Raw genomic sequence first — 15,693 nt, forward strand, 5'->3', positions numbered from 1 at the left:
GATCACCACGAAACAGCTTCTAGTATCTTAGGCAAAGTGAAGGTAGGAAGCTGATGCTCTTATGCCTCTTTCTGGAGATCATTTATTCATATGATGCCAGAAAAGGACGGACTGATTTTTTACTTTGTAGTTAAGGTAATGTTTTTTTGCCAAGGGAAACCCATGTAATTTACAGATGCTAAGGAATTAAGGTTCTGGTTTTGTTTATCAGCTTAATTTTGCAGATGGGGTACCTGAAACATCAATTTATAGTTGTCTAAGTACAGAGTTGAATGGTTTTGCTACAAATGCACTAAGAATAATAATAGATACTTGATAGTATCTTCTATCAAGAAATACAAAAGTATCAAGGTTAGGATAACATCTGTAGTTACTGCTTCCTTGGTTGTGTTGATTTGGGTCAGCCAAAGAGAAGTAGCTACAAGTGAGAGCTTAGTCGTTTAGTAATTCATTAGATAAAACATGTTCTGTATGGTTAAAAAGTGGCTTTCTCCATTAATCATTAACCTGCAAATGACAAACTGTATTTCCTGAATGACATGTACTCTGCTGGTCTCTTCTTCCACGATGAAATCCCACCTGTCTCCATCATAATATCTGCAACTAATGTAAAGTATCTCTGCATCTTTTTTCAATAAGTTCCTTGTGAGATTGTTAACAAAGCCTCCAAACCATATGCTTTTTTTCAGCACCATTGTTACCATCTAGAAAACCTTTTGGAACACTGTGAAAAGAAAAGGCAAAACTGCATATTTCATTAATAGTAATTGAGCTTTTGAAAAAGCAAATTACTTTGCAATGAAATTCAAAACTTCACTGTAAATATTCAGTAGACAGTGCCAGTATAATTCTAAAAGCAATTGCACTGTACTTTACTTCACAGCATAATAGAAGCTGGTTTTTCATCAGAATCCAAAATGTCTGATAGAGTACCACTCCTTCAATATAAAGATTGAAACATCCACTAACCCCAGCTGGCTGTTTCTTAAAGCTGTTTGCAGTGGTTACATATGTGGTATGTCTGGACTGATAACCATTTTTATTTTAGACAAAGATGTTTTTAAAATTTACCTTTCTTTGATAAAGGATTTTTTTTTCTTAGACGTATATCTAGAAATAGTCTTTTTTTTTTTTTTTTATGCTTGTAAAAAAGTCAGATTCTGTGATGTGCATAAACATACGAGCCTGGTAAAGGGGAGACAACCATGAAATGTTATTGTCATTGAAAATAACCAATCATATCTCTTTTCTTTAATAACAAATTTGCTAAGTAATACACATCTCAAACATTCTGGATTTCTTCACTTCATTAAGAAAATTGTATTCCCTTAGTCTTCTGAAGCAAAAGGGAAAGGTAATAAGATAGTAATTTCAGCAAACTTGTCATGCTGCAGTGTAATTTGTTGGCTGAATTTGTTTTGAAAAAATGCAGATGAACAAAATGGTCCATCTAGTACAAAGCCACACTGCAATTTTTTTCAAACCAATTTGCTTGTATTTTTTAGAGTAATTGTTCAATGGAACTCATTTTTTCAATGAATGTGCATGAAAAACTCATGACTATTGAGCAAATCAGCACTAATTTATGTTGCTTATGCTGTTTTCCTTTTTGTTTTGTGAGGTGTTTCCAAGCAGTGTTATTCTGTGGAATGTGGCCACAGTATAAATGATGTGATTTGTTATATAATCCACAGTATTATTGTGTGTTTCTGTTGTAGAAGAAGTCTTACTGTGATTGTTTTTCCCTGCCAGTTCACTAATACGTGACCCTCAAATGCAGCAAAAGACAAATCATTAAGGTTTCAGAAAGCACCTCTGTAAGTTTAATCTTAAAAAGTTAACTTAGGCTTTAGTACTTAGCAAATTTTAGGGTGCAGAGGAAACCTCTTGAGGATAACATAACATAACATAATTTTATGAACAATTCCTGCTGTAAGTTGGTCCTCCTAAATTGAGCCTCCTAAAATTTGGTTCACCTAATATGACTTGTAGGTCTTGCTTTGTATGTTCACGTAATTAAACTGTAACAGTAAAAATCAGGAAGGCAAGGAATTTTATGTCAACTACCATGGAATGTACCAGAGTGGAAAAATTATTTTTACGAAGGCTGTCTTACTATTTAATATAAAAATACTGTCTGCTAGATGTCAGTTTAAAAATAGTATCCATTTTTAACAGTTCTAGAGTTTCCAGTGTCATCCAAACTGAGTACAGATTGAAACCCAGACTGAAAATCCTACAGGTCATTCTTATCCATACTTTAAAGGTTTTGGTCAGAATAAGTGATCTTGGGCAGAGGGTTAAAGTAGTTTTATGGCTAGGTTAATATTGCATTTTCAGTCAGGCTGAATTGAAAGGGAGATGTTGGGAAGTGCACTGTGAGGTGTTCTGACTACCAGCTTCAAAGGTATTTACATGAAAGGAGAAGGACAGGAAAAGAGAGCTGCCAGTGAATAAGCAACAGCAAGAAAAAACCAAGAGACATCTCAAGGTATCACATAGGGAATTTAACTGTTACTTTCTCAAGTATCATTTTCTCCCTGGTGGAACCAGGAGCATCCTTGATCTGTGAGATAACATTAACATTTTAAAACTCAAATCTTTGTTTTTCAGAAACCCTCCACCTACTTTGCTACATCCTGAAAAATGGTGCAGAGGATTCAACCATTTCATTTCACAGTGAGTTTTTTTTCGTTTTAAAAACAGTTTATTCAGCAAGACCTATGTGTGCCAATCTGAAAACAGAATTTTCTTATGGAGTTATTGCTTTTGCAGGTTTTTGACAACAGTTTTCTTTTCAAAGGTTCTAGACCTTGCCTCTCTTTTTGAAAGCTTTACAGCACAGTTTGACCTTATGTAATTTTCTTCATTTGAGTGTCTCTTGATTTTGATGGACCTGGAACAGGTTTATAAAATATACCTGATTTCCTTGATAGTTTTCCATTGAAATTTTGTGTTGAGTTAAAAAAAGGATTAATGAAAATAGCTGCTGGTCAATTTAAAATAAGAATTTGAAAGATAAGAGAGAAAATAAATGCCTTTTTTCCACTTTAGTAAAGGTTCAGTAGGTTTTATATATATATATATGGGTGTATGTATAGATACTATATATACTTAATTGAGCACCAATAGTATGGAGAGCATGATGAATGCAGCTGTCATCAAACTAAAATATGTTTTTGCTTTCCTTTTTTCTTTTTATAGTGACACTAGGAAATCATAGTTTAGCATTGTATTCAAAAATATTACTGCCACTTTTATGAGTGATTTTTAGTATTGTTCAGTATTTCATCAGAACTGATTACAACCCAAATTGTGTAATGTGGGGAATACTACTGTAACATCACTTGTCAGTACTGACTTTTCAAGATAGTTTTGTAAATATTCACATCTGCATTTTGAATCTGTTCTGTTCGTTGGTGTATGCAATTACTTACTTGTAGAGTACAATATCCCTACCTGAGACCTTTCTCAACTAGTTGTGTAGTAATGTATTTCCATTTTAGAAGAAGCTGAAAATAAAAACACTAACACAAATTTTATTAGTAATCTGTGAAAAATGCTGTTCTTTACTATGCTGATCTTTAACCAGAAAGGAAGGTGAGATACAGAGTAATGTTTGCCTTACAGAGGAAGGATGTTGTTATTATTATTGCTGCAATGTAACTCAGAATCTCTTCAGTGTAGGTAGCAGAAGTACATTCCTCTAGAGCAGGTTGATCCAAGTTCTGATTCTCCATAATGCATGTCCTTGTTTACACAGCAGGGTACATTGGGATCTATGGCAGATTCAGTGTTTAAGTACAAGGGTCACCAAGTGGTGGATGAATTTCATTCTGTTATAAAAACGGAATTGGTTGCATTGTATTTAAAGACTGTAGTCTATTCTGGGGGACCAGCACTAATGGGTTATATTCCACTTGTGCTTTAGAAAGTCACTGCACCTGGTAAATAAGATTACATTCCTATGTCAGGAACATTGTGCATTAACCTTCAGCATTGTTATATAAGTTTTTCTTTCTTGGTGTCTTCCCTTTTAGAGTCCCTGCTGAGCTTTAGAACAATACAAAAAACTCAGTGAAACATTTCTTAGTGTTCGGTCATTTAGTTCGACATGCACTGGTCATAAAAGAAGTCAGATGTTAATACTTTATGGCTAAACTTGTTTTTAATCTTGTCCTTTGAGGTTTTTTTATATATTGAAATTGTATCTTCTTAATCATATGGATTATTATTTACTTTTGCTTAATTACTTCCTCGTCATCAACTTTAGCAGGCTCTCAAGCCTTGCTTTTCATTTTTTCAGTGATGTGCACAGTGAAGTAAGGAAATATGCTCATACACAGTTCTCTTAACATGGAGAAACTCAACAATGGTAATAAATACCCTGTGCTATAGCTGCCGTTAAGAGACTGCTGAAATTGAATTCTCTCTGACACTGTTCTTGGGCATGTGTTAGTAAAGTTGTTATGATACAGAGGTTACAAGATGTTTTTATGGAGGCTTAGATTTACATTAGTGGACTTTCTAGAAAAATTCAGATAATGAAGCATTGGATCATACAACTTCAAACCTTTTAGCCATTACTGATAATTGGCTCATTTATATGCATTAGTTATGCATTCGTTGATGCCCACTTTGTGACAGCCCAGTTATGATAAATTAAAAGCAGTGATTGTATAAATTCCATACTGCCTTTTATCCATGTGTTAGGACCTTGCCTGATGTTTCTGTCACCTTTGTGATGAGTGGTTAGCTTTTGAATAATTTCATTATCTACCTCCTTCTTGATGCTAACATCATTTGCATAACAAGCTTATCTGTTCAAGTTGCAGGCCAGACCTGTGTACTGACCAAAATTGAGCGTGTACCTTTGGCTAAGCTTTTGATTTCAGTTTGGTTTATGCAATAATTTTGTTTATGCCAAGATTGCCAAATCTGGTCACTGTAGCTTTTTTCCACCCTGTTTTGCCATTCCTTGAAATGCCATTGTCTCGAGAGGCAATTTTTATAAGTGGTCTCTAACATATTACAGTGATTTACAACATGAGCTGGAAGTTTCATGATCATATATTTTTCAGGAATTAAGTCTATATTTTTTACTATGATACTGTTACCCCAAGAGATGAAGATTTTGCAGCAGCATTTTAGTCAGATGCAATGTTTACAAAATCTGAACTCAGAGTTGTCAAGATGGTTTTTAGCTTGGTGAATCTATGTTTCCATTCCCAGCTCTCTTGACCTTGACTTGAGATGAAGACTGCAATGTGTTGTTCCCATAAGAATTTTTACAATGAAGATAGTGAATCTGAGTTAGACATTTTGTTTTTAAAAAATACAGAGAAGACACAATTTCAGCTGTCATTTCTGGCAACAGCCTAATTTTGTATTTGGTATCTACTAAGATACAGGCAGCACATTCATACTTTATTGGTATAAGGTCAATACAATTCTATGTATCTATACTGCTGTGACTGTGTATGAAAAATTTGTCTCTCCAGTCATCATATGAGAAATAATTATTTATCTTTAATTAATTATCTTTATTTTAACTACATATCAATAGGATTTTTACCATTTCTGTAAGACCATGTAAACTACCTCAGCAGTGACAAATAATTTTCTTGGCACTTTAAGGCTTGACTGATCTTGAGGGATAAATTGGAAAGTTAATATGTTCTTGTGGCAGAAGAATGCAATAACTTTTATTTACATTACATCACAAAATGGTAATTTTAATTAAAATTAGTAGTGGTATCTCCAGAGACAGACATTCTCCTTTTAAATTTATTTAACCGATGATGAGCTATTATGGTTCTTTGAATTAATTAGTTATTTTTGAGCTGGAGGGAATTAAAGAGTTAAGAAATTCAGGAAGTAATAAAGTCAAAATATGAACTTAAGGATTTATGGTCATGTTTATCATCTGAATGTAACTTTTAGCAATGACGTTGCAAATACAGTACAAAGACAATTTTTTGTCCTGATAAACTCACTTTTTTGTACTTTAAAACACGGCATGACAAGCTGAATTACATGTTGATGAGTCTACATTCTGAGTTATTCACATAATAGATCTTCTAGATTATACAGATTTTAACTGGTCCGTTTATATTTAACTTCTCTGAATGCAGATAATTTTTTCACAATTTAAGCAATTGTTTAGTGCCATTCTGTTCTTGTTACATAAAGAATATTTTACATTTCTTTCACTGGGAACATGATATGCATTTGACATAACTTATTAATTTCACAGTGGCTGGGAAGGCAGAGGTTTGCAAATGTCAAAAAGATACAATCTGGGATGTGTAAGGTTATCACCAAATCTGTACATTTTTGCATTTCATTCATTGATGTAGACTCTCAGAATCTGTCTGCAGATGAACTTGAAATACTGAATGATAGTACCTGACAAAAGATCTCAGCCACTTTTGAACATTGCATGAAGCATATATATTTAGACAGAGGAATGGACATATACAATGAATACAGTTGTCTTCAACTTTCTAATGAGTAGTTATAATAAAAATCCTGCCTCAAATCAGCTGTATGCTATAGTGTCAAAGTGGGATAGGTCCCTAAGGGAGAATATCTGGTACACATGCAAAACATACTGTTTCTAATAAAAAGCTTCAGTTGTGTACAAGGTTCTGAAGGATTTTTCTTTTTCTGGGCCTTCAAGGAGAGACCAAGGAAACAAAGCAGACCCATTCCTGGTGAAAGGCTATTCATAAATTTCATCATTCAATAAATAAATGTATTTGGTGGTTTTGAGATGCGCCCTAGAGTTGTTCTGATTGTATTTCTGTTGTCACTGGTAAAATTTCAAAGATTTCAACATGAATAACTGTCAGATCCATGCTAAAGAGCTGCAAGAGGTGCAACTCCATAGAGTTTCTGTTGTTTGTTTTCTAAACCATGTATATGAGCCAAAATAAATTGTAATGCTTACTCAGCCCAAACAAGGCTGAGAAACCTACTGTAAGTTTTGAAGATTTAGAAGAGGTAAAGGTATTTACTACACCTAATTTTAAAATTTTAGTGTGATAGAATCTTTGTAATGTTTCAGATGTGTGCTCTAAATTATACTATATGGTGCTTGATGTTTAACATTAAACTGAAAGAAGATTTATTAAGAAAATAGGTGATGGTGACATTTCAGTGTTTGAGTGTTTGTCTCATTCTTAGGGAGGATTAGTAATTTACAGCATTTGCTACCAAAAGGCAGATCAATAGTGCTATAAATGTGTTCTGACCATCAGAATTTATACCATGCATGTGATGATTGAGTTCTTTGTCATAAATTCAGTCTTTTATCTGATACGTGATTGTAGCAGAATGAACAGTAAAATCCTTATTATTTATCATGGAATGTTGTGCAAGACAGGAGACCTATTTAACCTACACACATATCCCTAGTGCCCAGCATTTACGTTTTGTAAAGGGACAGCTATATATAGTCCTGAAGATAAGGTTATTTCTTTCCTGTGAGTCCTGCTGAATTAGGACTGAAAACAGAAATGCTGTTGGCAAAGCTGTCACAGTTTTTTAGTTCACTTTTGCACATTAGTGACCTGCAGCAGTGGGGGCTGGGCAGGCCTGCAAGTGGAAAGCAGGGAAGTGTCAGAGAAGCAGACACATTCCTGCATCTTATTACAGAGGTAGTTAATGAAATGTCTTTTCCACCTCTTGGCTGCGTGTAACTGACCAGTGCCTGCCACAGCTACATGTGGTTCAGAGGCAGAAGGAACACTCAGTTACTGAGCATTTTAACCAGCTATAAAAATCTCAGAGGTTGTTATTTTTCCTTCCTTGACTGGAAAGTTTCTGACCTAGTGTGTGGTCATAGATGATTCTGCTTGTCAGTGTCTGTCCTTCCATTTCTCTAAGCAGGGGGAGTCAACCCGTTTGAGGTCATGGTCTTGATTTCATTAATCTTGCATCATGAAGCAACCTTGTGATGTAAGTAATCAGGTAAGTATGCAGAGTCAAAAAAAAAGTCTCAGAACCTAGACACCTCATTCTTCCTGCTTAGGAGAAAATGCTCCCTACTTTCAAGAGTATATGACCTTACTCTTTCTCTTTCTCTTCTTCCTCTGGGAAATTTCCACTCTAGAACCTCAGCTGAACCACTCTAGAACATCTCTTATCTTTGAGGGCAGTCTGGTAACTGTATTTTCTGGGACTGGGACGAGAGGATCTTAGCATTTTAGGATGACATGGAGTCTGGTTCAAGACCCTGGAAAGTTCTTTTATCCTAACAGCAGAGCCCTGGAAAGATTCCTCACTGCTAGACAACAGATACTGGTGCAAGGAGTGAAATATGTGGAGGTCAGGGGAGAATGGTCTAGAGCTGTGAGAGGAGCAGATGATGGGGAAAGCACCCTGATGAGGCAGGGAGTGGCAGGGAGATAGGGACCAGAGGAGTGGCAGTGAGGACTTTAGCTAACAGATAACAGTTGAACAGCACAGGGACTTTATATCACCGTTACCCAGAGGCTGTTGTATGAATTCCCCAGCTCTAGTGTAGTCTAATACATAATTTCTTCCAAATATTAACCTATGTATCTTCTGTGCATGTAGATATTAAATAGTTGCTTGAAGTCTGATTGGATATTTGGGTTGTGAGACAAAATTACTTCCAGCAATATACTTCTAGTAGATAAGAAATCATGAGAAAATGTAGCATTTACAAAATGTAATAATTGAAAAAACCAAAATGCTGGTGATAAATCATAGTGTAACTAAGATATGAGAGTTGCAGCTGCTTGATTTCTTTCTTTTTAAAGAAAGTACTTGGGGTCATATAGATCATAATAGATCAAATGAAAGGGAATTTCTGAAAGAAAGAACTGCTGCTGCTGCTCTACTTAGATTTGGCTGCAATAGTGAATGACGTTAGTAATTATTTTTCTCTTTCTGAACACACAGAAGACTTAGACCACCACTGCAGCTCTTATGAAATCTATTTCTTTCCATTTATTCATTAGTAAATATTAGCTCATGAATGCTGATAAATATCTCTCCTTTTCAGCCATCTGATTCGCTACTTGTGAAATGGCTGTTTACATTGTATGAGACCCAGCAATTCCAACAATGTTATCATCCGAGTGCAAGCAGCCAGTGAATTTTTAGAGGCTGTCTCAGATGGGCCTCTGTGGATGGGAGGCTGCTCTTATCCTCTGCTAATAAATGCTTCATCTTTGCTTGTAATTGTGGCAGAATGGAAATGGTGCTTAGGAGCCTGGCTGTGAGATTGCAGCAAATGGCTGCAACCTATGTTTAATGTAGTGACGCTAATGAATTCTGAGAATTAATTTTCTGCTAAGAAAGCGTGATGGAAGATACTAGAATTTCCAATTAGATAATGGATTGACTTTCGTCAAGGCAAACCTACAGTTTTTATTTCTTTTTTCAATCTCTACTTGCTTAGCCTTTCTATTATTTTAGATCCAAAAAATAGGAGACTAAATGTGATACTTTCATCATACCTTATTTGAAACCCATCTTGTAGTAGATTTACTAGTCAATTTGCTCTGTTCAGACTAATGTACCACCTTTTAACTTTTTTTTTTTTTTTTTCCCCACAAGCCAAACAATTTGGCTGAATTTGCAGGTGCAGCACATTTACTGGTTTTATGAATAATTGCAGTATGGTTGATGTTTGACAGTGCCTGAGCTAACTGTCCAAACTGGTCTTAAATGAATGCTCAGATGAGAAGCTGAAGATGTTTTAGTTTTCTTTTTTCCTCAGAAAAAAATCCTTCATTAGTAGGGCTTTTTATATTTCACTTGTACAGTGCACACACTGATTTCAGACTATTTTGTGATGAGGGAAATTGTAAAAGCTGTTTTGTTACTGTACTCTTCCAAATGTTGGCATTACTGAATGATTATTGGTTCTTGATTTCTTTTTTTCTGGCATATATGTTGGATACATCTTCTCCCTGTATTTACTGTCAAGTTTGAACTCAGACACTCATATAGTTAACTTTTCCACACATTATAATTCTATGTCAGAGTGCAGGTCAGTAGAAAACATTGTGATAATTCTCACCTTTGTGCAGGCTTTAGCATTGTAAGAGCTGATATTCTGTATTTGGTTTTTTCTGAAGAGCATTATAGTGTCAATACTGCTTCTAGTAGGGGATGATGACACCTTATTGAACACCTGCAGTGACACTGGCAGTCTGATGCATCATTTTTCATTAGCACTTAGGTGGTGGCCCAAAAATTTTTATTTTACAGATGATGTTTACTAAGAACAGCAGCAGCAGGCATTCATGTTGCACTAAAAGCAACACAGTTGAACTGACAGTGTGTAGAAGCAGAATATATGTAGGCCTTTCCTACACAGAGAGGAATAAGGACAAAGGAATATGCACTGAGAAACATAAGGGCTATGTTTTCAGTGTCACATGACAGCTTTCCGTCCTACATTCCATCACAGCAAGCCTGGTGAGACATCGAATTGGCACTGAATATTTGAGTACAGACTGAGCCCTCAGTACCCACAGGGACTAAGCTGCAAGCTGTTTATTGCATTTGAAACCTAGTAAGGGCTATTTTCTAGAAGTGACTGTGTCAAAACTTCTGCTGTTTAGAGGCAGAGGAGGCTGTGTGCCTCATACACCTCAGTTCCCTATGGCCTACCTGCTCTTTCTGCTGCTGTGTTTTTGTGACACGAGTGCTAGGAACTTGCCCTTTGATTTGATGGATTAAACCAACTCCAGTGGAAATGTTAATTCTCCTGTTAGTCTCTTCCCTGGAGCTGAAGTTCTCACACATGAAGTTACAGACATGAATTTAAGCAGCTCTCCCTCACCCTTGCACAGCTGTTAGCTACTAGCTCTCTGCTTTGTTGTGTCATCTCGTTATCCTTCTGAAAGGACTCTGTTCTTCCAATGCAGGCACAGACTTGGCACAATAGGAGGTGTGCTCTGGGCTTGGAACAGAGAGTTTAATCACACAATCATGTTGAGGTGTCTTGTGTCATTAACTTAGTCATCCTGAAATTTAACAAAGTTTTGGTTGTGTTTCAAGTGAAATCCTACATGAATGCAGACTGCAGCAATATCCTACTGCCAGAGCATGAAGGCTGCTTTAGATGAAAAAATAGATAAACATTGATTGCTGCAAAGGGGAAGCATGCACACAAAGTGAATGGTCAGTGAAGGACTGGTAGGATTATGGACAGAAGCAAAGATAATCTGAAAGTTCTCCAAGACCACGTCCTTCACAGAACTTACCTGTGCTCATTAAAACATCTTCCAAACCTAAAAAGGTCACATTTCAGGCATGCTAGAGGGAAGCTAAGAACTTTTTTCTCCAAAATGTCTCTTCTTGTTAGGCTATCACAATGAGTGTAGTATCCTGGACATTTTGATGTCTCACCTAGGAGCCATGAATGTAGAAAAACTCTCATGCAACTTCTGTGTCCTGTTTGTAGAGTGTCTTTGTGGATGTTCAGAGCTCAGAGAATTCATATTAATAACTGCATGCCACCAGGTCTATCTAAGGTTTGCATGTTCTTCACACTTTCGATAACACAAGATATCCTGTCTGGAACTGTGTAATTTTTTGAAGATAATCCATTTAAACTCTAATATCATTGTCTGAAAAGCAGGTGCCTCTTGTAATAGGAGAAGAGGTAATGGTTTTAAGCAAAAAGAGTGAACTCAGGCTAGATATCAGAAGGACATTTTTTGCGTTGAGGTGAAGCACTGACAGAGGTTGGTAGATGCCCCATCCCTGGAAAGAGTCAAGGTCGAGTTGAACAGGGTTCTGAGCAGCTTGATATAGTTCATGTCCCTGTGCATTGCAGGGGGTTTGAACTACATGACCTTGAAAGGTCCCTTCCAACACAACTATCCATGATCCTATGGTGTAGATTGACTTCAATTCAGTTGTACTACTGAAAAACTCTAGATGAAATCAAATTTAACAAGTACATTTATTTATTAACAATAAAACATAAATACTACAAAGTTGGAATTATTGATAGAATGGTAAAAATCATGAGTGCATGAGCTTTTCAGACTGAAATCTCCACTTCAGATACTTGCCATCAATCTGTGACTTGGTATAATGCATAGCACTTCTTGTTTTGTTCTCTTTTCTTGTGTCTTCCTGATTAATGTTGTCTTTCTTTTCAAATGCTTTTTTCCTTTTTCTCAGGAAACATGAATTTAAACAGGATTGGCATAGATTGAATTGTCTGTGTGGGCGTATTGACTTTTAAAACTCCCAGATTACTAAAAAGAAAAGGGGTAGGGGAGATTGTCAGAACCTGTTCAAGGCTAATGATGGATCTTTTCCTGGAGGGGAAGGACTGGTATTTATAGCCTTGTGCCCAGAGGGATGGAGATAAAGCAGGTTGTGTTGCTTTAGTGTTTCTATCAGGAGGCTACAGTTCTAGCCTATAGCAAAATTCACCAAAACATTTCTAAAACTGGTAATACATTTTACAGACTTTATTTTCTGGAATAGACGTACAGAAGAGGTTAGTAAAATGATTTTCAGGAACCTAAAGTATTAAAGTTATGCTCAAAGATATTTCAAGGATCATTTTAAGACCAGACTTTAGTCTTCAGTAAAGTCTTTGAGGTGAGGCTAAACTTTAATAACTTGCTAATGTGTTTGGTAGTATTTTAAATCAATTATGTATATGATTTTTTGTAATGTAGTTTAAATTTTGTACATTGTTACTTTTATTACTAGAAAATAAATTTTAAAAGTTATCTAAGTTTCACTGAACTTTTGGCTAAAATGATAGTCTTGATTTGTGATATTTGGCCCTGCAAGGAAGTACTTAGGTACTTATTCAGCAAATATGAAAGGAAATTGTAAAGTATGTAATATGAATGCATCTCATCAAATAAATTCATCTTGAGCTATAATTTGCTAGAATTATAGATACTAGAAGGGAGGTATATACTGAATTGCAGCACTTCTTTTTCACATTCTCAAATATTATCAATATCATTATTATTTGAGCAAGATGAATAGAACGATTTAATATTATTAATTAGAGGATACTTAAAAGCAGTCTTGTCCTGCTGGATCATTGTTCTGTTTGAATGGTATTATTTCAGCTTTATTATGCAGAAGATAATTCAGCTTGAGTGATGGCTTCTCCAAACTTAAATCTCAATTATATAAATTACTATGGTACTTTATTTTATGCTGATTTAATAGGATGTATTTCTTTACTCATTACTAGTTCACCTGTACTGCACTAGTTCACAGAAAGAACTTTGGTACCATGGCTAGCATTTATTTCTGACTGATTTGTTTCTCTTACAGACTGAATTATGCAGGTTTGCAGAATTTTCTATGATTCTTATGCTAACACTCATCACTGCGATATAGAATGTCTACCTATAACATTCATTTTAAAAAAAAAGCTGTATATCAAATCCTTCTGAGTAGTGTTGTACCACAGGTTTCAGTCGTGATTTTCAGTAGGCTGTATCCTATAGGTCATAGTCAAACTCTCATCAGAGAATAGATAAAAAATTAAAGTGAATGAAGTATTGTCTCTTCATTTTAATTTTTATGTGTATTAACTGTACAGGTCTTACAGGATACAATGTAATTTTTTTCCTTTTATCTAGTTGCAGTTAAAAAGAGAGATTAAATAAACTCGAATTTTTAGCCTTTATACTAGTATTCTTGTGGAGGGCATTCACTTAGCTAAGTATTTTATGCCAGATTTATTGCAGTATGGAAGAGTCTTGTTAGATATTGAGGAACTCAAATTTGTGGAAGAAGAAAACAGAGTGACAGCCACACAGTAAGCTGACTCAATTCATGCTGTAATGATAACATTGTTGTCTGAGACCCTTATTTCTCTGTCACAGGTGTCTAATCAAAGATTTTGAGAAGCGTCCTTCAGTCACCCATCTTCTGGAACATCCGTTTATTAAGCAAGTACACGGTAAAGATATGTCTTTGCAAAAACAGCTGGCTGAGCTCATCCAAGAACAGCAGCAGCTGGGCTCCGTAGCCAAAACAAGGTACTGTACAAGGTATCATAGGTAGCAACATTTATGCTGCAGCCCTCCTTCCCTGCATTTATACTGGAAACACAAATTGAAACTTTGAATGTGACTTTTACTGTTTCAAATGATCATATTAGCGTGTTGAATGCCAATATTATTAGCAACAAGCACTGCTTGCCATGTGAATTAAGGGCCGTGTTGTCCCTTTGATACATTTTAAAGCTAGTTTGATCAGCCATAATGCAACTTTCTTTGTCTTTCTTTCACCCACTGAACTCTGTTCTATACTTGTTCTCATTTGGCTCAGACAGAAGGATGTTGATAATTCCAGAATGTCCTGATTTGTGGAAATAAATGTTGGCGCAAAACATTGTATCATACTTTGGTAACAGATCTTTAAAAATACAACTGTGAGCATTCAAGTGACTGCTAGAAGAAGTTAAGAAGAGAAAATTTTGACATTTGCTGCTTCATTAAATCCTATTAGTAAGAAGGCTGCTCAGTACTGAAAGTAGTTGTTTTGCCTATAGTTTAATAGTAACTTCTATTTTTCCATTCAGCCCAGTAATTAATTTTAAAATGTACCTAAAAAACAATGCATGTTTATTGGCAGAAGTGGCATCTTTTGAGGCTGACTGTAAATGTGTCTTAGTTTAGTTGTTGTCCAGAGGGTGGCAGAATTTCACTGTTTCAAAAGGGAATTAAATGCAAATGAACATACTGTCCCAAGTTCAGCAATCATTCTGAATATAAAATAATATGAAATTCTAGAGTTAGATAAGCTGTGGCCCATTATTATAAATAACCACCTACTAATGTTGATGAAGTAAATTAGATGTTATAATTCAGAAGTCATAAACATGTATGTACTTACATGCCAGAAATCTCTGTTGCTGAAATGCTAAAGGCCCAAACAAAAATGTGCAAGTTAAAATAAGGGAATTTTTGTTAAAAACAGTTTCAAGGTGAAGCTGACTTGTGTGGTTTGTGAGTTTTTGTTTGGTTGGTTTGGTGGGGTGCGTGTGTTTGTTCTTGTTGGTTTCTTTGTTTGTTTTCTGGGAAAACATACCTGGAAATGCTCACTGTGGGTGGGAGTTATGCCTGCATTACAGTAGAAGTTACTGCTTTATCTAGTTTCCTAAGATTCCTTCCCCATACAGCACCTCACAGATCACATTGCCTACAGCTATGGCATGGCTGGCCCAAGAGGTATAAGAATTTTTCCATCTGTTGACCTGATTGCACATATAGACAGAGTGAAATGATCCTTGTGCTAAGAGAAGCTCTGAAATGGATTTGTCATGGTATTCCAATACATTCTTCTGGGATTGAGCTCCATAATGTGGAGTGACAAAGAACCAAGACCACGACAGCATTTCTTTCCTCGAGCCTTTTCATGTATTAACTGGGTATGCTGTGACAGACAGGCTATTGCACCTTAGACATGACTGGACTGCAAGAAGGATTTTGCTTCCCAGCACCCTAGTATGAATCAGTGCTCATCTAAGGAAGTTTAACTCCTTGTCTGTCCTGTCACCACCTAACCCAGTTTAAATACTTTATTTTCAAACAAAAATCTTTCTGATTGTTTTAGCATTATACTGTGGTATCCTTACTTCTTCTGTGAAGCACTGAAGCACCAGCCCACTATGATGGGGTTGAGAGCATGCTCAGTGAGGACAAAAATCTA

General features: G+C 35.8%; 1 protein-coding gene across 1 annotated transcript in view; it reads left to right on the forward strand.

Annotated features, from left to right (window-relative positions):
* The window catches only part of MYO3B (myosin IIIB), a 170,196-nt gene that overhangs the window by 41,438 nt on the left and 113,065 nt on the right, over positions 1-15,693 (forward strand). Inside the window, exons 8-9 of the mRNA XM_059852361.1 lie at positions 2,614-2,679; positions 13,863-14,018. Coding sequence (XP_059708344.1) covers positions 2,614-2,679; positions 13,863-14,018 — 222 coding nt within the window. The remainder of the gene's footprint in view (positions 1-2,613; positions 2,680-13,862; positions 14,019-15,693) is intronic.

This window comes from Haemorhous mexicanus, chromosome 8 (genome assembly GCF_027477595.1).
Source record: "Haemorhous mexicanus isolate bHaeMex1 chromosome 8, bHaeMex1.pri, whole genome shotgun sequence".
In the NCBI taxonomy this organism is placed as follows: Eukaryota; Metazoa; Chordata; class Aves; order Passeriformes; family Fringillidae; genus Haemorhous; species Haemorhous mexicanus.